Source organism: Salvelinus fontinalis, chromosome 13 (genome assembly GCF_029448725.1).
Source record: "Salvelinus fontinalis isolate EN_2023a chromosome 13, ASM2944872v1, whole genome shotgun sequence".
Taxonomy (NCBI): Eukaryota; Metazoa; Chordata; class Actinopteri; order Salmoniformes; family Salmonidae; genus Salvelinus; species Salvelinus fontinalis.
In genome coordinates this window covers 50,908,887-50,932,568 of record NC_074677.1, presented here as the reverse complement: position 1 = coordinate 50,932,568, position 23,682 = coordinate 50,908,887, and the positions used below count along the sequence as shown (strand labels likewise).

The 23,682-nt window shown below is 41.4% G+C and overlaps 1 protein-coding gene across 1 annotated transcript; it reads left to right on the top strand.

Annotated features, from left to right (window-relative positions):
- Positions 1–817: 817 nt before the first annotated feature.
- LOC129868913 (EH domain-containing protein 1-like) lies at positions 818–23,620 on the top strand. The gene is made up of 5 exons (XM_055943255.1): positions 818–1,530; positions 14,824–14,921; positions 20,732–21,144; positions 21,283–21,447; positions 21,830–23,620. Exons 1-5 carry the CDS (start codon positions 1,142–1,144, stop codon positions 22,349–22,351), a joined length of 1,587 nt encoding a protein of 528 aa, XP_055799230.1. The 5' UTR covers positions 818–1,141; the 3' UTR covers positions 22,352–23,620.
- The last annotated feature ends 62 nt before the right edge of the window (positions 23,621–23,682 follow it).

The window sequence follows — 23,682 nt, the reverse complement described above, 5'->3', positions numbered from 1 at the left end:
TACTATCATTAGACTCTCCACCTCACACACCCCTTTACCCAGTCTTATCCAATGTTTTAGTTCCACAAATTTTCCTACGGTTTATAAGAAATTCCTGGTGTACCAGGAAAACACCCAAGAACTCAATGAATTTACTTTCATTTTCACAATCCAGTCCCTGATGAGTCAATCCAGTCCCTGGATGAGTCACCTTCATGAATCAGCCCCCTCCTTTTCATTGCAGGAATATCAGTGATATTACCAGTCAGAGGAGTTTCACAGTGTACTTGATAAGCAACATATATTTTCATATCAGCTGTCAGATTTTCCACCTCAAACTTAATAGTTTATCACTGTCTGCTAGTGTGTGTGTGTGTGTGTGTGTGTGTGTGTGTGTGTGTGTGTGTGTGTGTGTGTGTGTGTGTGTGTGTGTGTGTGTGTGTGTGTGTGTGTGTGTGTGAACAATGTCAATATTTTGACCTCAACAGTAAACTCCATGAAGAAAGATGACTGACTGAGAATGGATACACACAAGAACATAAGTGGGTAATGCAAAAAATACACATTCTCCTTGTGAAAATGTAACACAAAAAAAATCCATAGCCGTTTTTCCCACCAGGAAAAAAAAAAATCGGGAATTATTAGGCTACATTGCTTCAATGTAATTTACTCAAAATCAAGGGTGTAATAAATGTGAACGATAACAGTTTATCAAATGTCACTAACAGGTCAGACCAGAATGGTTGGGGTTTCCCTTTCGAATTCATAAAGCATGTGCTCATCAGACTTGTAGAGAGGGGGCTTTTAATTTGAAACCACCCCCTTTTGCATTTCCCCCATAAATTTACTAGCCTTCTGACGTTCCACATGGAATGCTCGACACCAAATTTGTGATTGTAGAAGCACGGAGGAGAGGGTGTCTGACAAGGGAGTTTCTTGGTCTGCTGCTAGCCAGCCAGCCTTGAAGTTTCAGTTCGAGTGTTAGTTAGCTAAACAAGGGTAGAAGGCTAACTTGCCTGGCTAACAAATTTACTCATTCAAACTTATTACCGCACCCGGGACAGCCACGGAGTCGTTAGCCAGCGATATCATCAACTTTACTACATTGAACAACTACATTGAAACGACAAGTAAATCTACAATAGTTGTGAATTCGTGCACCATGTTCAAACGGAATGGCAAGAAGGACCCAGAACTAATCCAAAATGTGTCGGAGGGGCTGAAAAAACTGTATAAGACCAAACTCTTTCCTTTGGAAGATACCTACCACTTCCACGATTTCCATTCACCGGCTTTGGAAGATGCCGACTTCGACAACAAGCCTATGGTGCTCTTGGTTGGCCAATACTCCACGGGTAAAACCACATTTATCCGGCATCTTATGGAACAAGATTTCCCCGGCATGCGGATAGGGCCCGAACCGACCACCGACTCCTTCATAGCGGTCATGCATGGAGAGCAGGACGGGCTGATCCCAGGCAACGCTCTAGTAGTTGACCCCAAGAAACCCTTCAGAAAACTCAACGCTTTTGGCAACGCCTTTCTTAACAGGTGAGTCCCAGTCCCGTGTAACCAGCTAGATGGCAAGCTATCTAACTAGGATAACTGGGGATGTTTTAATGAATCCCCCAGGGAATTAAAAGGATGGGCTGTTAACCATTCATTGTCGCTACTGAGCTAGCACTGTTAGAGGATAGCTAGCTATCTTAGTTAGCAAGCTCCTCTGTAATGGAGGTCAAGTAGAGGTGTGAACAACATTGGAATCAATAACTATGTTAAAAATAATATTAAATTCATTAATTAATAATCAATTAAATTAATAATATTTTAACAAAATTAACTGCACTGTCATTTTATCACAACTACCACTAACTGGTCATCATAAAATGAAAAATAAAGTTAAACAAGTACCTAATGCAACAATGTTTTAACGTTAGTATGAGGAGAACTGCATCTTTCAAATAATTTTCCACGGATATAAAGCGCTCCGCACGTCATCCTTGTTAATAGTTGGAAAAATGGTAGTGCGGGTGGGGCGTCCATGCAGGAATCAATGGGATGCTCAAGGAGGTTTGCTCATGCAGATGCAGGAATACCCACATGCAGGAACGCCCCGAATTGCGAGCCGCAATTACACATTATTGCATTCATTAGGGGGTGTATATAAATTCATTCTGGCTATCTAATCCGATTTTCAGAGCACTCTCGTCTGTGTGCTGAAATAACTGATGAATTTACGAACGGGCAACACCCGTTGAATGACCGGTGTCAGTAAACATCTGCAAAAAAAAGTAAGTAAATTGTTGCCATCAGCACAGTTAGTCAGCAACGCTTTAGATAACATAAACAGCCTAACCAGCTCTGCTAGGTCAAGTTAAACAGTCAGTGAGGTATTCTCTCATTTATGTCTGGAAGTAGCCAGCAAGTTAGCCAACTTTAGCCAGTTAGCTTGGGTGCTTGACTGCTGTTGTGAGGTCAGAACACTTGGATCAACCCTACACCTGGCCAGAGCTTCCAGTTCCACTCTCTGAATGCTCCAAGAGTGAAACGCTCTAAATTTATGAAAAGACAATCTGACAACGCTCAGAATTTACTAACGCCCAAAGCCCTCGCCCACCGTGAATGAACACACCCTAGGAGAGTCACACATTTTCAGCAGGCCCTTTTTTTTTTTTTTTTTTTAATTATTTTACCGTTATTTTACCAGGTAAGTTGACTGAGAACACGTTCTCATTTGCAGCAACGACCTGGGGAATAGTTACAGGGGAGAGGAGGGGGATGAATGAGCCAATTGTAAGCTGGGGATGATTAGGTGGCCATGATGGTTTGAGGGCCAGATTGGGAATTTAGCCAGGACACCGGGGTTAACACCCCTACTCTTACGATAAGTGCCATGGGATCTTTAATGACCTCAGAGAGTCAGAGATTCTTTAAAGAATGGGCTGTTACCGGGGTAACTGGGCACTCCCTTTTCTGTGATGAAATCCGCAATCAGTTATGGTTGTCTTCCTAGCAGCAGAAGTTTGAGTTTTCTGCAACCAAACATTGAAGCACAACCTAGCATGTGAACAAAACGATGTAACTGTCCAAGAAATATGAGGACAGTCACACTGTTAGCCTTTATTGTCAATTCAACCAACTTCTTTCTACATGTGGGCTTTGGATTAAAAAAAGAATTTAAACAGTATATACATTCTGACCCGCCAATGACAAAATCTACCCGCATTTGGCTGGCGTTAATTTCCAACCCTGATGTCTTCACTGCCCTGATGGCATATCTAGAACCAGACTACAAGATGCCATGTCGAAAAAAAATTCAAACGTGACGCCTGGATGGAGAAATTGTACAATGATTGTTTTGCGAGTACAACGCGTTAACAGATTGTTGGACGTATCAACACGCTGTCATGCATCACTGCACTAAGCCATCACATTGAGAGGTGGGACATGATGGGTGGGACAGTCCCATGTACTGAGAACATGGAGAGGGACACCGCAGAGAACCTAAAATGGCATTAACTACCATCGTTGCTGAGTGGGTGGGGTCAGCAGTAAGGTGAGCGCTGACTGAAAAGTAGCCAGGACTTTGGTAAATTGAACTGCACTGCCCCCTAGCGGTTATATGCCAGAACATATCTGAACTGTGAATTCATGTCATTTAATTTTTATCGCTAAAAGATAACAAATGGCAGTTTAAACGTTAAGAAAAATTGTGCACATCCCTAGTCCAAGGATAATCATATCTTATTTGTCGGAGGATCATCAGTGATCCATGAACTCTTTTTTTTTTCTCTCTCTCTCAGTATATTCATATTTGTATTTTTTATGAATTGTTTGTCTTTGGATCAGATGTTCAGTGTGTGACAGTATGGGAGGGGAGTGGCTTTCATTTTGTGTTGAACTTTGGTCTGCCCATGTTCTTTGACTGAGATTGTTCATGCAGTAAACTTGTTAGTTTGACCAAACACACTTTTCTATCGCCTATGCTTTTATAATGCTCCCATACAGACCTATGTATGAAAGAACGGTCTAGCCTGAACCTTGCGCTGACCCTCAGAAAATATGTATTCTATTCATTACACTGTATGTAAGTAGAGTACTTTTATTGTAGAATCTCACCTCCCCTCAGAGGTCCCATAGAAACCAAGGAGCAGTGCATCCTCTCTCCTGGTACAAACTGCAGAAGTGGCTGTCTGGTTCAATCAATTATTAACTGACATTGCTCTCATAGCTACATTGATTCCCACATTTAATGGAGAATACCTGGACAGAGATTCTACAGTGTTTCCTGACCAACTATTGGGTTTTATATCATGTTTAACTGATGCCAGAAACATACACTCATAAATATGTAGTGGTTGTCTGTGGTGTGAACCTTTGCTTCACCAAAACCATGCTTGATCATAACCATTGCTCTGCTGAATCATTTTACTTGCAGCAGTCTACAGTTTGACAGTGCAATGTTCAGTATTAAATTCCAGCCTTCTCCACTGCTCTGACAAACACCACACCAAGCTGTTTTATAGTAACCGTTCAGGATTTATTTCCTACACTTTGAACAAGTAAAACTAGTTAAACATTGAGCTGTGCTATTGTAGCTACATTTTGACTACTCAGACTGTGCAGTCACTTTATCCTGCATTCCAGTAGTGCATATGGAAAATAAAGTGTTTGGGTGTCGGATGAAAAGCAGATGCTGTATATGTTATAATGCTGATCTCGTGTGAAATAGTATGACTTTTCTGCTCAATATTGTGGGTGTGTCACACCCGCATTTGTAGCACTGTTCTGCACACCTATTTTCAATCAGTTGTGCGTTTCCCTTTGGTGTGAACTAAGCTGACACTAGCCTGCCTTTTTGAAGGGGTCAATTTGACAGCCACTCCAGGAATGGGATCCTCTGTATTGAATGTCATCCACCATGACTGACTTAGTGTGGAGGGAGTGGTAATGCTCTCCTGGGGAAGCAATGATGAAAGGCTACAATAGTTCTGACCAGCTGTGTTTATACTTGGCTGTGTGAGGCTGTTACCACCCTGCCTGAAACATTTCACCCGGTTAATTCACAATTTCAGTGTATAGGCTAACGCGCTGCTTTTGGGCTGTCCAGATTTGTTTTCTAAATCATGAAAATGAAAAGTTAGGACAATACCCAGTAAATATTGTCTTGCCAATACACAGTAAGTTGTAATGTATAAATGTGTGTTTGTGGTAGATTGTGCTGACTGGTTAACCAATAGTGTTTCAGGGTTTTTTCCTGGGTCAAAAGGGGGCGTGGGTGTGGTAGGGGGCGTTGCAGAGGTCGTGGCAAGTTGGCTCCCGAGTGGCGCAGCGGTCTAAGGCACTGCCTTAGGGCTAGAGGCGTCACTACAGACCTTGGTTAGTTTCCAGACTGTATCACAACTGGCCATGATCGGGAGTCCCATAGGGCGGCACACAATTAGCCCAGCGTCGTCTGGGTTAGGGTTTGGATGGGATAGGTCGTCATTGTAAATAACTTTTTTCTTAACTGACTTGCCTAGTTAAATAAAATAAAAAGTTGACGCGGCTACATTTTAGAGAATTTGAGTCCCCCATCTTGGCAGTGTAGAGACTTATTTTTTTTGTTGCTTTTTTTAATCCAATTTCCTGAAATTCTACAAATTTCTCCATTGAGCTGAGACATTTTTGCAGTTTTTAAAGAAAATGTCTTGAAATTCTACAGATTGGCATGCAGCTGAGAGAAAATATTGCAATTTTAAAACTAATTTCCTGCAATTCTATGCCTTTTGCCATGGCTAATGATCTTTTGCTCAAACATGAAGTCAATAATGCTAAATTCATGGTTTTTGGAATTTTAAATTCTTCCTGAATGTCTAGCTATTATTTGGCTGATGTTTAATTCTCAGATTATATTTAAAAATGAAGGTCCATTATCTTTTCTACACACTTTATCTGGTTTCAATTGTTTTAAATTTACACCTAAAGCATTTTTCCATCATGAAAATATATTTACCCAAAGATTACAAACCCACCTTTTGTGTGAGGTGGGTCGACTGGTCAGGCTTTCAGAGCGGAAAGACCTGAGTCAGTTCTTTACTCCAACTCTGCCTTGGCAGAAAGAACTCATACTGACTCAGCTGTTTCTTTCTTTTTCCTTCAAACAGCAGGCAGCTCATTGTGACCATAACGTGTTTCCTTTCACTCTTGGCAATCATGCACTTGTCATCCATAACCTTGCCATTTTATCCAGCCCCGCTCTGCATCTCTCTAACCTTTAACCTCCTAACATTACTCCAGATGCATGATGAACCTTTCAGGGTGGTGTATGCTACTGTATGTCTGTGCCTACTCGAGGCCATTTCTCAGTTTTGAGTTTGCAGCTCACACAATCAGAACGCGTTGACAAACAGAACACATTGGCAATCGGACCAAGGGAATGCCAGGAATTCTGGGTGAGAGTAAATGTGGTAAAAAGAGTGTAGACTCAGATGAGACTCAACATAGATGGGGCTGGGGAGAATCGGAGGGAAACATCCAAGCAGGGTGTGCCTCTGGCTGTGTGATATGTGGAGGTTTGAAATTGCGGCGTTAATGTGTTTTTGTATGACTGCAACTGGCAAGTATGTTTCAGGATTGGGGAATGATAGCTGTGTGAGTGACACGGAGGGGTTTAGTCATGAGTTATGCACATGCATCCAGATACGCTGAGGGAATCAGATCATGGGAAAGGTGAGTTAAGGATTTAGAAAGATAAGAGCTCTGCCAAAAAATAAGGACATTCCTGCCCCTCAGTCACATTGAGGGGAGAGGGAAGGAAAAACAAATTGAACAGAGGAAAGGAAAAAAGAGATTCCCATCATGCTCTGCCTTTTTCCATTCGCTTAATTTGAATCTAAGAAAAACGGAGTGGTGAGATCATGTACAGTTGTATTATATCACTCCACTGAAGGCCCTTCACACAAGACTGCTACGTTTTCATTGCCTGACAGCAGATCTGTAAGTCGGTCTCGACCAATGTCTCTACCAAGTGTACTGATGGTGGAGGTGAAAATGAAAGCATGTTCAAGTATATGCTGGTGATCATAGAGGAATCATGTGTTCAGCGTCTGGTGTTAAGGACTAGTTAACTGCCCAACATTTCTACATGTGATTTTGAGCTCTCTAAATTATTTTCTAGCTTAGAATGGACAGAAACGATTTGGGTATGCTCGTTGTCTTGAGTGTAGCATATGGTTTTGTTCCTCGATTGGAGGGTCTCCAAAAACAGTCTATTTCTAGAGGAGCTGGAAAGATCACATACTTACTACTTATTCTTGCAAGACGTATGGTGTTGGAGAATGTAGGTTTGCGTCAAAGCTTCCAGTAATTACTTGTCTTCCAAACCGAAAATATATATAAACAATTCTATACTGAACAAAGATATAAATGCAACGTGCAACCATTTCATAGATTTAAAGGTTTAAATTAAAATACATAATAATAATTATGAGGAAATCAGTCAATTTAAATAAATTCATTAGACCCTGATCTATGGATTTCACATGACTGGGAATACAGATATGAATCTGTTGGTCACAGATACCTAAAAATAAAATGGGCCTCGAAATGGGTTTCAGGATCTGGTTGGAGTATTTTTGTGCATTCAAATTGCCGTTGATAAAATGCAATTGTCCGTAGCTTATGCCTGCCCATACCAGGCGCTCTGTTCACAGCATTGACATCAGCAAATTGCTCGACCACACGACGCCATACACCTGGTCTGCGGTTGTGAGGCAGGTTGGACATACTTCCAAATTCTCTAAAACGAATTAACATTAAATTCTCTGGCAACAACTCTAGTGGACATTCCTGCGGTCAGCATGCCAATTGCACGCTCCCTCAACTTGAGACATCTGTGGCATTGTGTTGTGACAACTGCACATTTTATAGTGGCCTTTTATATTGTCCCCAACACAAGGTGAACCTGTGTTAATCAGCTTCTTGATATACCACACCAGTCAGGTGGAAGGATTATTTCAGCAAATGTCAAATGCTCACTAACAGGGATGTAAACAAATTTGTGTATTTGAGATGTGTAAACAAAGTAGACATTGAATATCTGTTTGAGCATGGTGAAGTTATTAATTACGCTTTGGATGGTGTGTCAATATACCCAGTCAATACAAAGATACAAGCGTCCTTCCTGACTCTGTTGCCGGAGAGGAAGGAAACCCCTCAGGGATTACACCTTGAGGCCAATGGTGACTTTAAAATAGTTTGAGTTTAATGGCTGTGATAGGAGTACACTGAGGATGGATCAACATTTTAGTTACTCCATAATACAAACCTAAATGACAGAGTGAAAAGAAGGAAGCCTGTACAGAATAAAAATATTCCAAAACATGCATCCTGTTTGCAATAAGGCACTGAAGTTAAACTGCAGAAAATGTGGCAAAGAAATTAACTTTAGTCCTGAATATAAAGTGTTATGTTTGAGGCAAATCCAACACATCGCTGAGTACAATGCTTCATATTTTCAAGCATGGTGGTGGCTGCATCATGTTATGGGTATGCTTGTCATCGGCAAGGACTAGTTTATTTTTATTCCAAAAAAAACTCGCTAACCACATGCAAAATGCTTGAGCCAGGTTTTCCCTCAGGACTGCTTTCCAACACACTGGGCAGACAAATTCCCCTTTCAGCAGGACAATAACCTAAAATACAAGGCCAAATATGCACTGGAGTTGCTTACCAAGATGACATTGGATGTTCCTGAGTGGCCTAGTTTTGACTTAAATTGACTTAAATCCATGGCAAGACTTGAAAATGGCTGCCAAACAATTATCAACAACCAACTTAATAGAATTATTTGCAAATATTGTACAATCCAGGTGTTTAAAGCTCTTGGAGCCCTACGAAGAAAGACTCACAGGCGTAATCGCTGCCAAATGTGATTATAACATACTGGCGTTCAAAAGTTTGGGGTCACTTAGAAATAAATATCCTTGTTTTTGAAAGAAAAGCATATGTTTTGTCCCTTTTTTTTTTAAATTACATCAAATTTATTAGAAATACAGTGTAGACAATGTTGTAAATGACTATTGTAGCTGGAAACTGCGTTTTATTTTTGTAAATGGAATATCTACGTAGGTGTACAGAGACCTGTTATCAGCAATCATCACTCCTGTGTTCCAATGGCACGTTGTTAGCTAATCCAGGTTTATAATTTTAAAAGGCTAATTGATCATTAGAATACCTTTTGCAATGGTGTTAGCACAGCTGAAAACTGTTGTGCTGATTTAAAGAAGCAATAAAACTGGCCTTCTTTAGACTAGTTGAGTATCTGGAGCATCAGCATTTGTGGGTTTGATTACAGGCTCAAAATGGCCAGAAACAAAGACAAAACAGACGCCTCAAGTCAACTGGCAGCTTCATTAAATAGTACCCGCAAAGCACCAGTCTCAACTAGAGGTCGACCGATTATTACCGATTAATAGAGGACCCAAAAAAGCCGATACCGATTAATCACCCTATTTTTTTTTATTTTTTTTAAATCAAATCAATTTTATTTGTCACATACACATGGTTAGCAGATGTTAATGCGAGTGTAGTGAAATGCTTGTGCTTCTAGTTCCGACAATGCAGTAATAACCAACAAGTAACCTAACAATTCCACAACTACTACCTTATACACACAAGTGTAAAGGAATGAAGAATATGTACATAAAGATATATGAATGAGTGATGGTACAGAATGGCATAGGCAAGATGCAGTAGATAGTATCGAGTACAGTATATACATATGAGATGAGTAATGTAGGGTATGTAAACATTAAGTAGCATTGTTTAAAGTGGCTAGTGGTACATTTTTACATAATTTCCATCAATTCCCATTATTAAAGTGGCTGGAGTTGAGTCAGTATGTTGGCAGCGGCCACTAAATGTTAGTGGTGGCTGTTTAACAGTCTGATGGCCTTGAGATAGAAGCTGTTTTTCAGTCTCTCGGTCCCTGCTTTGATGCACCTGTACTGACCTCGCCTTCTGGATGATAGCGGGGTGAACAGGCAGTGGCTCGGGTGGTTGTTGTCCTTGATGATCTTTATGGCCTTCCTGTGACATCGGGTGGTGTAGGTGTCCTGGAGGGCAGGTAGTTTGCCCCCGGTGATGCGTTGTGCAGACCTCACTACCCTCTGGAGAGCCTTACGGTTGTGGGCGGAGCAGTTGCCATACCAGGCGGTGATGCAGCCCGACAGGATGCTCTCGATTGTGCATCTGTAGAAGTTTGTGTGCTTTTGGTGACAAGTCGAATTTCTTCAGCCTCCTGAGGTTGAAGAGGCACTGATATATATATATATGTTATTTATTTGAAGTAATGACAATTACAACAATACTGAATTAACACTTTTCACTTAATATAATACATCAATCAAATCAATTTAGCCTCAAATAAATAATGAAACATGTTCAATTTGGTTTAAATATTGCAAAAACAAAGTAAAAGTGCAATATGTGCCATGTAAAAAAAAAAATAAAAAAAAAAAAAAAAAGGCTAATGTATAAGTTCCTTGCTCAGAACATATGAAACCTTTTTAACATGAGTCTTCAGTATTCACAGGTAAGAAGTTTTAGGTTGTAGTTATTATAGGAATTATAGGACTATTTCTCTCCATTTGTATTTCATTAACCTTTGACTATTGGATGTTCTTATAGGCACTTTAGTATTGCCAGTGTAACAGTATAGCTTCCGTCCCTCTCCTCACTCCTACCTGGGCTCGAACCAGGAACACATCGACAACAGTTACCCATGCAGAGCAAGGGGAATAACCACTCCAAGTCTCAGAGCGAGTGACGTTTGAAACGCTATTAGCGCGCACCCCGCTAACTAGCTAGCCATTTCACATTGGTTACACCAGCCTAATCTCGGGAGTTGATAGGCTTGAAGTCATAAACAGCGCAATGCTTGAAGCACAAAGAAGAGCTGCTGGCAAAACGCACGAAAGTGCTGTTTGAATGAATGCTTACGAGCCTGCTGCTGCCTACATCGCTCAGTCAGACTGCTCTATCAAATCATAGACTTAGTTATAACATAATAACACACAGAAATACGAGCCTTAGGTCATTAATATGGTCGAATCCGGAAACTATCATCTCGAAAATAAATGTTTATTCTTTCAGTGAAATACAGAACCGTTCCGTATTTTATCTAACGGGTGGCATCCATAAGTCTAAATATTCCTGTTACATTGCACAGCCTTCAGTGTTATGTCATAATTACGTAAAATTCTGGCAAATTAGGCGGCCCAAACTGTTGCATATACACTACCTCTGCGTGCAATGAACGCAAGAGAAGTGACACAATTTCACCTGGTTAATATTGCCTGCTAACCTGGATTTCTTTTAGCTGAATATGCAGGTTTAAAAATATATACTTCTGTGTATTGATTTTAAGAAAGGCATTGATGTTTATGGTTAGGTACACATTGGCGCAACGATACGCACCGCATCGATTATACGCAACGCAGGACACGCTAGATAAACTAGTAATATCATCAACCATGTGTAGTTAACTAGTGATTATGATTGATTTTTTTTACAAGATAAGTTTAATGCTAGCTAGCAACTTACCTTGGCTTACTGCATTCGTGTAACAGGCAGGCTCCTCGTGGAGTGCAATGTAATCAGGTGGTTAGAGCGTTGGACTAGTTAACTGTAAGGTTGCAAGATTGAATCCCCCGAGCTGACAAGGTAAAAATCTGTCGTTCTGCCTCTGAACGAGGCAGTTAACCCTAGGCCGTCATTGAAAATAAGAATGTGTTCTTAACTGACTTGCCTAGTTAAATAAAGGTGTAAAAAAAAATACAGATTTTCCGATTGTAAAATACTTGAAATCGGCCCTGATTAATCGGCCATTCCGATTTAATCGGTCGACCTCTAGTCTCAACGTCAACAGTGAAGAGGCGACTCCGGGATGCTGGCCTTCTAGGCAGAGTTCCTCTGTCCAGTGTCTGTTCTTTTGCCCCTCTTAATCTTTTTTTTCCCCTTTTTATTGGCCAGTCTGAGGGCTTTTTCTTTGCAATTCTGCCTAGAAGGCCAGCATCTGGGAGTCGCCTCTTCACTGTTGACGTTGAGACTGGTGTTTTGCAGGTACTATTTAATTAAGCTGCCAGTTGAGGACTTGTGAGGTGTCTGTTTCTCAAACTACACACTAATGTACTGTCCTCTTGCTCAGTTGTGCACCGGGGCCTCCCACTGCTCTTTCTATTCTGGTTATAGCCAGTTTGCGCTGTTCTGTGAAGGGAGTAGTACACAGCGTTGTATGAGATCTTCAGTCTTTTGGCAATTACTCGCATGGAATAGCCTTCATTTCTCAGAAAAATAATGAACTGATGAGTTTTAGAAGAAAGGTATTTGTTTCTGGACATTTTTAGTCTGTAATCGAACCCACAAATGCTGATGCTCCAGATACTCAACTAGTCTAAAGAAGTCCAGTTTTATTGCTTTAAATCAGCACAGATGTTTTCAGCTATGCTAACATAATTGCAGAAGGGTTCTCTAATGATCAATTAGCCTTTTTAAAATGATAAACTTGGATTCTAACACAACGTGCCATTGGAACACAGGAGTGATTGCTGATAACGGGCCTATATAGATATTCCATTAAAAATCCGCCGTTTCCAGCTACAATAGTCCTTTACAACATTAACCATGTCTACGCTGTATTACTGATCAATTTTATGATATTTTAATGGACAAATGTGTTTTTCTTTCAAAAACAAGGGAATTTCTAAGTAACCCCAAACTTTTGACCGGTAGTGTATATTGACTCAGGGGTGTGACTACTTATGTAAATGTGATATCCCTGTATTTAATTTTCAATTAATTAGCAAAACTATCTCAACAGGTTTTCACTTTGTCAATTTGGGGAATTGTGTGTAAATGGGTAAGGGGGAAAAATCTATTGAAATAATGATACCTGTTATAAGTGCATGAGTGTTAGTGAGGAAAAATCAACTATAAATTCAAGGATTTTAGACAGGGTGTCTAGTCTGGTAAAAGCTTAGTATTTTGAGTGCTACCACAGGGTGGAGATGTTTCAACATAAACCTGCCAGGGAGGCGCTATTAAAATGTGAATGCAAAAAGAGTCCCAGATTTACTACCATTAGACTCTCCCCCTCACACACCCCTTTACCCACTCTTATCCGATGTCTTAGCTCCACTAATTTTCCTACGGTTTATAAGAAATTCCTGGTGTACCAGGAAAACACCCAAGAACTCAATGAATTTACTTTCATTTTCACAATCCAGTCCCTGGATGAGTCACCATGAATCAGCCTCCTCCTTTTCATTGCAGGAATATCAGTGATGTTACCAGTCAGAGTTTCAGTGTACTTGATAAGAAACATATTTTCATATCAGTTGTCAGATTTTCCACATCAAACGTATAGTTTCACTCTGACACACAATGTCAATATTTGGACCTCAGTATACTCCATGAAGAAAGGTGACTGACTATGTAAGGCACACAATAACAAAACTAAGTGGTGAGTGGATAATAAGAACACGCACACATTATCTTTGGAAACACTTCAAATTAGCCTAAATAATTCCTAACTATTTTTGGGGGGGAGGAAACATTTCATGAATTAATTCACCGTTTGTCATTATATACCTTCCATATTTTAGGCCATACTGCTTCCATTTCATTTGTTCAAGGTTGTAGTAAATGTGAATGCAAGAATCTGTGATTTACCAGTCAGAGTTTCAGTGTACTTGATAAGAAACATATTTTCATATCAGCTGTCAGGTAGAGAGTGGGGATGGAGCTTTCATGCAGATGCAGGAATACCCACATGCAGGAATGCCTCGATGCGGGCCGCAGTCACACATTGCAGTCATTAGGGGTGCGTTCATAAATTCACTCTGGCTATCAATTCCAATTTCAGAGCACTCTCATCTGTGTGCCAGAAAGCAGAATAACTGAGTGAAAAGGAAGCTTGTACAGAATAAAAATATTCCAAAACATGCATCCTGTTTGCAATAAGGCACTAAAGTTAAACTGCAGAAAATGTGGCAGAGAAATAAACTTTAGCCCTGAATACAAAGCGTAATGTTAGGGCCAAATCCATTACATCACGGAGTACCACTTCATATTTTCAAGCACGGTGGTGGCTGCATCATGTAATGGGTATGCTTATCAGCGGCATGGACTAGGGAGTTTTTTAGGATACAAACTAAGCTAAGCACCGGCAAAATCCTCGAGGAAAACCTGGCAGTCTGCTTTCCAACAGACATCTGGGAAACATTCACCTTTCAGCAGGACAATAACCGAAAACACAAGGCCAAATATACACTGGAGTTGCTTACCAAGACGACATTGAATGTTCCTGGGTGGCCTAGTTAGTTTTGACTTAAATCGACTTTAAAATCTATGGCAAGACTTAAATGGCTGTCTAGCAATGATCAACAACCAACTTAATAGCGCTTGAAGAATTTGAATAAGAATTATGTGCAAATATTGTACAATCCAGGTGTTTAAAGCTCTTTGAGACCTACCAAGAAAGACTCACAGCTGTAATCGCTGCCAAATGTGATTCTAACATGTATTGACTCAGGGGTGTGAATACATATGTACATTTTGATATTTTTGTATTTCATTTTCAATAAATTTACAAAAATATCTAAACAGGTTTTCACTTTGTCATTATGGGGAATTGTGTGTAGATGTATTAAAATCGATTTACCCTTATCCATTTTGAATTCAGGCTGTAACAATGTGGAATAAGTCAAGGGGTATGAATACTTTCTGAAGGCACTTTTGTGGTTAATTACTGTGGTTATTGTGTAGTTAGGCATCATCATCATCACTGTATCTTTCTCCCAGGTTTGTGTGTGCTCAGATGCCCAACGCTGTATTGGAGAGCATCAGTATCATTGACACCCCAGGAATCCTGTCTGGAGAGAAGCAGAGGATCAGCAGAGGTTGGTAGTTAACAGCCTATATTCATCGTACCATTAAGGTCCTGTTGACTTCCCCATCTCTTCTCTTTCTGCATCCTTCTTTCCCCTCCCCTCTTTTGCCCTCTTCCTCCATCTTGATCCTTGATTCTGTCTCATGATTATTCTTTTTTACTGAAAAAAGGACTACAGTTCTACTTTAAGGTTGGCCGATCCAATGATCATGTAATGTGGTCAATTTCATTTAGCACGTTTTTGTGTCCCTGAGAATGCAGATAAATGCTGTAGACATTTGGTACATCCTAGTGAAGCAGTGAATGATCTGCATTACAAGGCCTGTGTTTGACACATCCTAGTGAAGCAGGGGAATGGCAGTGAATGATCTGCATTACAAGGCCTATGTTTATAGCCGTCCCGTTTTATATTACTGCTGAACTGCCTCTGACATTCAGAATTCCTGCGTGATCTGCGTCAGACCACTGCCTCTCATGCATGGTTCTAGAGCAAGTGTATTGGCGAGTACTGTGAAGAGAGAATGTCAGAACCTCCCCCTGCCATACACCATAACGACAGAATGGGTGTGAGTGCCGTCCCACTCTGAGAGAAATGACCTGACAGAGAGGAAGGCCGCCAGGAAACGGTGGGGGCCTCGGAGAGGGACAGGGGTGGAAGATGGAGGGTAAGAAAAAACCCCGCTGACTCCTGTGCAGCAGTGTGGCTGCCCATTAGGGAAGGGTTGCTAGTTCAACTCAATGTTGAGCCTGGAACCTTTGAATTCATCCGAAGCATACATTGAGCTCTAGGGCAAGGTTTGAAAAACTTTTTGAAGTCAGTGAGAGTCTTACTCTTTGCCCTCTAACCTTCACCCCAGTGTGGTTGTGAATGAGAGAGAGAGAGAGCGTGATGGGATGTGTGTGTGCCTCTGACCATCAGCTGCGCAGTGTCTATAAAGATGAGCCACAGCAAGCCAGACAATGGCGTTATCTGAAGAACAAAACATAGGTTGTTATTTACACTAATCATAGGCGTTTACGCTTCATTTGTTTTACCCTGGTGCGAGTGTCCTGGGTGAATAGTTAGGCTCGCCAAACTGCCACTGGGTCACCTCAAGGTGAAAAAACACTTCCTGGGAACATAAGAGAGATGATGGTAGGGAGAAAGTGAGAACTTAGTGTTTTTTTTGTGTTTGTTTTTTTACTACAACCGTGGCGAAATGAAAGTAGACTTGGCATGTTTAGAACTCTTTGATGTTTGAGTGCTGAAGGCAGGATATCAAATGAGTGTTTGAAGTCCAGGGGAATTAATGAGAATCGAAAGATGGTGTGCTGTACCGTACTTACAAAGCACTTAACTGTAGATGGGAGTCAGGGACTGGGACGTTACGCTGGGCTTTCATGCACTTACTGGAGAGGATTGAACACTTCTCATAACCCACTGTGGGCTATAGTAAATCACATGCATGCTCACATGACCACTGAAATGGGGAAGATTTGAATTGACATTCCTACACAGTGTATTGAACCATGATACAGATGCAGTACTGAGGTTACAACATTTTGTAGAGTACTTATTGTGGTTAGAATTCAGTGCCGTTTATTACAAAGGGGAAGCCCTGCTACAGTCGTTACTCAATGATGGAAAATGAGGTGGTTGGTTGTAGTTAACTCAGTTTGGGTTATCTCTCTAGAACACACGTACTACCACTACTACACACACACACACACACACACACACACACACACACACACACACACACACACACACACACACACACACACACACACACGAGAGTTCACACACAGGAAACCCACACCAGAGTCAATGTAGGGTCACTGCAATATACTTCCCCATTGTCCCTATGACTGGATCACAAATTCTCTCATCCCACTCCAAACTTCCTTCATTTCCCACCATTTTTTTTTTCATTTATGAATTCATCTAATAGTGTCTGTCAACAGAATGTCTTTGTTGGCCATCGTAGTGTTTTATCAGCCTCAAAGTGATACTTGTCTCCATTTGCCCTGGCTCAGACCTTGCAAGGGCGGTTAATAATCTCAAGTCTTCTGACTCTATCTGTCTGCTCCACGGCTGCTTTACATTTCTGTTCATCATAATACTGTGGCCTGCTTCACAATATGGGGGGGGGGGGGGGGGGGGGGGAGTACGCTATTTAGCTGCCTTTTGGGGTGTTTGTTGGACTTTTCCTTATAAGGACACTGCTGTTTTCCCCCAGGAGGGTTACAGCAGTGAGTCGAGGCTACTACATCTGTGAAGGGAAGGCAGGTGAATGAGGCGATGTCCTTGTCACTCTAGCGTATCTTGCAAGGTTCAGTTAGACAGACCGTTCATTATTTACTGTATACATGCTGAAGGTCCTCGGTGACTCCAAGCTTTCTCCCGGGTGTCGGGTGTCAATAGCATTCCCTCACACTCAGACAATTCTTGGCAACTTTAAGGCTGGTAATTAAAGGGGTTGCTGTGTCTGCTGTCAGCAAGTGGGCTGGAAGAGATTTGAACCCATGTGGTTAACCGGTGACAAAAGACAGCTTATGCAACGTGGCTGGTTCCTTAACCTTAAAGGAGAAGGAGTGGTCATGTCATTGGCGCTTTATGCCTGTTTTTATTTCAGAAACGTATAAAGTTTAGTTTACACGTACGTACATACACACAATGAACCGTTTAACCTGAGGCCATATAGGATTCCAAAATGTTGCAAAAGCAGGCCCTTTGCAAACAAATAGGTCATTAGCCATTGAATTGTGGAATTCAAATGCCCATTCCGTGAACATGTTCCTAGATCCTTCCTCTGTTCTAAGCCTTTCCATTAACTGGAGAGGGGAATACCGTGTGAATGGGCCGTTGGTGTGGAAAGCTAACTATTTCCCATAGTGATACAGAGGAGATAGTTTTGAGACGTGTGTCATACTGCCCAGGCTCCAGTTCGATCAACCAGGACATTACTAATGTTTCTCCCTAGTGGCAGGGGGGAAAGAGTTGAGTTTGTGGCACTACCATGTACCAAAATAACCAGTAATGTAACTCTCATGAAACAAGGCCAGGCAGTGGGGTTCATGACCTCTGACCAACTAGTATAAATCAGGAAGAGGACCACATTGTAGGAGGTGATGACAGTGAACCACCCCCTCAGTCAGTCTTTGGAAACAGTGCACGTGTACGTGCCCAGATGCATACAAACAGGCCTGTTGTTTTTGGACAGGCAGCTAAGCATGTCTTATTTCTGAGCCCTGCAAGGATGGTCTCAAATTCCTATTCTGCTGTATGCTTCATAGGCGCCTGAGTATAACACTGACATTCTCTGCCAGATCAGCATGCAGTGTTCATTCTCACCCTAGGTACTTCCCCATTTTTCTATCATTACATTGAAATTAGAAATCATTTTTGTAGGTTTGGTGTCCAATGTCAATTCCATGCGTGCGTTCCTAGCGGATATTTTCTTTTTGGAAACGTGAAGGTATGCTGTGCCGAGAAAGCGAAACGGAAAAATACCTTCCATTTAGATGCACTTTCACTTCAACCAATTAGCTTCCATCAGGGTTGGGGGCAATTCCACTCTTTAGTTCATGGAAGCTGTGAGAAGTGGAGTAGAAGAGAATACATTTTATGAATCCCTTTGACTTGAAACAGCATTGACCCTTGACCTTGTCTGTATCAGGTGGATCACTGACTAAGATGATAATGCCTTTTTTATTTTGGGTAGGGCTGACACAGTTGATTGGGTGGTATGTCCCTTCATCCCCCTTGTGATTGCGCTCACCTTTTTAAGTCAAGTTAGCCTTTATTTCACCAGAGATTGGTTACTAGGTTAAAATATGGTGTGGTAACATTTAACCTTCAGATGGAATGGGAGGAATTGTGACAGGCAGTGCTGTTTTTTCTCGCCTCCATGTAGATTTGATATCCCGGTCTTTTATTACCTCTTTATTACCAGCATATACCTCTTTTAAAGTGAGTAGAGATAATGAGGAGCTGTTCTCGTGGACTCTTGACTTTGCCAGGTCACGCACTCATTCATTGGATCGGTGCAGAGATCACACATCCTGCCAACATCGACACAAAACCAGACTGATGGAAGAATACCTTTTCAGTCTTTCACTGGGACTAGATTCACTACTAGTTCTTGTCTATAACTGTTCTGTGCTTTGTCACGTATTTGTATGTTTTATGTGGGCCCCAGTTAGAGCAGCTGCTGCATTTGCAGTAGCTAATGGGGATCCTAATAATCTAAACTACAGCCAACATATTAGGACACTCTGTGCTTATTATCCTTGTGAATAACATGATTCTAACCAACTACTGTACTGTTTAATTGACACATTGTTGAATCTTGTCTCTGGACTTTCCCCAGTTGCTAATGATTAGTTGAGCACTAATCCTGGGACAGACAGGAAAAAGGAGGAAGGTCAGGTTTTACACACACAGGTGGATGGCTTTATAGGGCTTCTCTTCTGGTTTAATCAGCAGAAGTTAGATCATAAATCAATGAGTTGGTACACCTAACTTAGGTATTGCATATAAAGGAATAGCTCTGCAACATTCCCAATGGAGCTCTAATGTATGTGTGAGAGGGGAAGAGCCGGTGAGATGGACATTTTTGTTTCTCGCTGTTTAAATAGAATGCTGAGTCAGACTCTTCTCTGCCTTGTACATCCCATTTTTATTTTTTATTTTTTTAAATTAAAACTGGCCGTTGTGGCCAATCCCTTTATTAGAAACTACAACTACTTCAGTATGACTAGTATCAGTGTTTTGTCTCCACCTCCAGCACAACTTGCCAAGGCAGTGGTGCCCTGCTGCCCTCTAGTACAATTCAGAATGAACAAATCACTGTTCTAAGGTGAGGAAGAGGTCTCTTTGTGGTCCCAGTGTCTCCACTGCAAAATTTATGCTCTAAAGGCTCTTTCCTGTTTGTCATTCAGGGGGGATATGTCCACGTGTGGAGGTGGGTAGAAGACATCCTCTAGAAATAGAATGGCTAGAATGGACCCAGCCTAATACATTTAAAACATTACTAAATGTCTTGTTTGATGGGACAAATGTCATGCATAAAGCATTTGATCTCATTCAGTCTTGATTTTCTTTTGCATGCTTGAAAACATGAATCCTGTACTATTCTGAACTGAAATATAAGCTAGGCTTAGTGTTCAGCAAATTGTGCTCCAGAAAATAACTGAATCAGTCCCGACGCTTATCTTTTTAGAACATGAGGATGAAATTTGAGGCCTAAACTTGCTTGCATCATCACATCCATTTCATAAGGCTTTACTAGGTGTGTCAGGTGACATGAAATGGACTCCACTTTATCCATTTCTATGTTCTGTCGGTCATGGGTAAAGAGCAAAGCTCTGCTCTGGGCAGTGTTGGTGTCACACTGTGAGGAGAAGGAAGTCAAGGTTTTCCTGGCAGAGGAATAACACATTTTGTCTCTCATTGTGAAAAATACCTGTTTTGGTATCTAGCTGGGTCTGTGTGTCTGTTGCTGTGTGGAGCGGGACCATAGAGACCGGATAAGCTGGAGTGCCACTGGATTCTGAGCTGATTGATATGCATAGAGAAACAAACACACTCTTACTAGGAGCGACTCACTTCATTCTAAATCAAGTTGGTGTGGATTTATCTGCATGTTTTCACTCCTTACATAATCACAGATCCAATAAACTTGTTGGACTGTAATTTGTTGACCACATCTCGTACCATTTTCATTTGATTTAAATGTTAAACTTCTGATAAAAGGGTTTAATTCCTATGGATGTCTTGAAGATTTCATACCCCTTATGACAAAACAAACAAACCATTTTCCTCTTTCTTCTCGTCAGGCTATGACTTTGCTGCAGTGCTGGAGTGGTTTGCAGAGCGTGTTGACCGCATCATTCTGCTCTTCGACGCCCACAAGCTAGACATCTCGGATGAGTTCTCTGAGGTGATCCGCTCCCTGAAGAACCATGAGGACAAGATGCGGGTGGTTCTGAACAAGGCTGATCAGATTGGCACACAGCAGCTGATGAGGGTCTATGGCGCCCTCATGTGGTCTCTTGGTAAAATTGTCGGTACGCCAGAGGTGATCCGGGTGTACATTGGTTCTTTTTGGGCTCAGCCACTCCTGGTCGCAGACAACCGGAAGCTTTTTGAGGCAGAGGAACAGGACCTTTTCAAGGACATCCAGGGGCTACCTCGGAATGCTGCTCTGAGGAAGCTCAATGACCTCATCAAGCGGGCTCGCCTCGCCAAGGTGCGACCTGGGTCTTTAATGTTGGGTTTATTAATATTTATCTCTGGAAACAATTACTGTATTGTATAACCCTCATTGTGCCAAAAATGTATCAGTGTTTAGGTCCAGATATGATTAATTTAGTCTTCCTCCCTCCAGGTCCACGCCTACATTATCAGCTCTCTAAAGAAGGAGATGCCCAACATGTTTGGGAAGGAGAATAAGAAGAAGGAGCTGATTGCCAACCTGGGGGAGATCTACACGAGGATTGAGAAAGAGCACCAGATCTCACCCGGTGACTTCCCCAAACTAGCTAAGATGCAGGTACACAAATAGTAATTATGTTAAAGGAGAACTTCAGCGTAAGCTGAACTCGTGGATACCTTTTTTTTCATGTCTCTGCGTGCAGTTTGAAAGAAGTTGCTTACTAGTGTTAGTGCAATGACTGGAAGTCTATGGTAACTGCTAGCATGCTAGTAGATATCGTAGACTTAGTCATTGCACCAATGCTAGTTAGCTTTGGCTTGCAAAACTTCCTCTAACTTCCTTCATATTGGATGCAGAGGCATAAAAATGTCCATGAGTTCAATCTTGAAGTATCCCTTTAACCAAAGTAGTGATATCAGTAGTTGTGGTGATGAGCATTGCAGATACCTTTCCTTGACTAGAACTCCCCTGACCTCATTTCACCTTTATAAACACACAGGATATCTTGGCTAACCAGGACTTCAGTAAGTTCCAGGCGGTGAAGCCCAAGCTGCTGGAGGCTGTTGAAGACATGCTAGCCAATGACATTGCCAAACTCATGACCCTCGTCCGCCAGGAGGAGGCAGCCATACCCAGCCAGTCAGTCCAGGGTGGCGCCTTTGAGGGCACCATGAATGGGCCTTTCGGCCATGGCTATGGCGAGGGTGCAGGTGAGGGCATTGATGAGCTGGAGTGGGTGGTGGCACGAGACAAACCCACCTACGACGAGATCTTCTACTCCCTGTCTCCTGTCAACGGGAAAGTGTCAGGAGCCTTGGCCAAGAAGGAAATGGTAAAGTCCAAGCTGCCCAACACAGTGCTGGGAAAGATCTGGAAGCTGGCCGATGTAGACAAGGACGGATACCTGGACGATGAAGAGTTTGCCCTTGCCAATCACTTGATCAAGGTGAAGCTTGAGGGGCACGAGCTTCCCACTGATCTGCCAGATCACCTTATCCCTCCCTCCAAAAGGGGACTGTAGAATTGGAAATCTTTCATATATATGGGATGGGCCTGAATAAATAGAGGTTTTTCGGAGTGAGTGGGATGAGTTAAAAGAGAAAGGTGTAGTATTTTTGGCCAAAGTAAATGTGACAGTTGGTGAGTGTTTTGAGAAGAATCATTCTGGTTAGGGTGTTGTCTTATGTCAAATGGCGCAACAGCCGTCTGCATAACTGCATGTCGTGTTACAATGATTTCATCTGATGTGAGACAATGAAGGAGGGGGTGGAGATCTAGGTAGGGCTATGAGAATGGGGTGTTGGGGTGAAATTAATGTTAGACTGACTATATGATAATTAGCATAGTCCATTCAAAGTAAAAAATATTTAAAAAATTCTCTAACTTCTTCACCTGAATCACTTATCTTCCTTAGTACTTATTTGTCTTACCATTATCTTTATCAAAAGGCCTTTGTTGTAGTTATCAAGTTCAATCTCCACTTTGGGACCTGCTGAATTTATTGTGCTTCAATTCCTTTTCATTTTTTTCTCATGTCACAGGTCACTCAACAAATCAAACGATTACAAAGAAATAAGGGTAACTCATAAATACTCTATTTAAACCTAGTCTTCCATTAAGTTCGATTTGTGTCATTGTAGTCAGTTGTTTATTCTACTTACAGATTTATAATCATGATATAATTTCTAATCAACCATTTATATCTTATCTTTTCCTAACGCCATTGTAAAGCAAAGTATTCTTAGTCTGAAAACAAGAGTTTTTGAAGGGGGAATATAGATGCATTCATATGTCATGTATTTAACACTGACAAACTAGTGTCTTGGATGACCTTGACTAGCTACTACCTGGTGTCTTTTTGAACATCTGTCTGAAAACGCTCCAGTAAACCATGCATTATGTAAAAAAAAAAAAAGACGCATGTGATCTAGCTTACGCTAAACTTTTGTGCAGTTTTTTTTTTTTTACCTCAGCTTTCCAGCCCATACTCAGAGGGCTTTTGATTGCAACAACAAAATATTGTCTTTCCACTCACTGGTACCAGGGAATGTGGTGGGCTGGGCATACAGTATGCGTTGTCAAGATATTTGATCAAATATATTTATGGAAAATCAATTAACGATTTGGGGGACAGTACCAGTTTAAAAATCCTGTTTGATCCCTGGCGGTCACATCTAGCCTTCAATGCCAAAGTCGCTTAAGTATTGTATGTAGAAGTGGCTCTAGCCCTCAAATGTTAATATGTACATTGTTTTTTTGTCTCTTTTGAAATAAAATGTTTATTCAAGTACATTTGTCTGCTCTGATAAGACTGGATCAAACATTGCCCAGTAAAAGCCCAAATTCGTAGTT

What these genes read in the sequence shown, in the direction of transcription:
- LOC129868913 (XM_055943255.1), top strand. Translation starts at nt 1,142, where the DNA reads ATGTTCAAACGGAATGGCAAGAAGGACCCAGAACTAATCCAAAATGTG. An exon ending in AGCGGGCTCGCCTCGCCAAG is followed by an intron (nt 21,145 to 21,282) that starts GTGCGACCTGGG and finishes TCCTCCCTCCAG; the next exon opens with GTCCACGCCTACATTATCAG. An exon ending in CCAAACTAGCTAAGATGCAG is followed by an intron (nt 21,448 to 21,829) that starts GTACACAAATAG and finishes ATAAACACACAG; the next exon opens with GATATCTTGGCTAACCAGGA.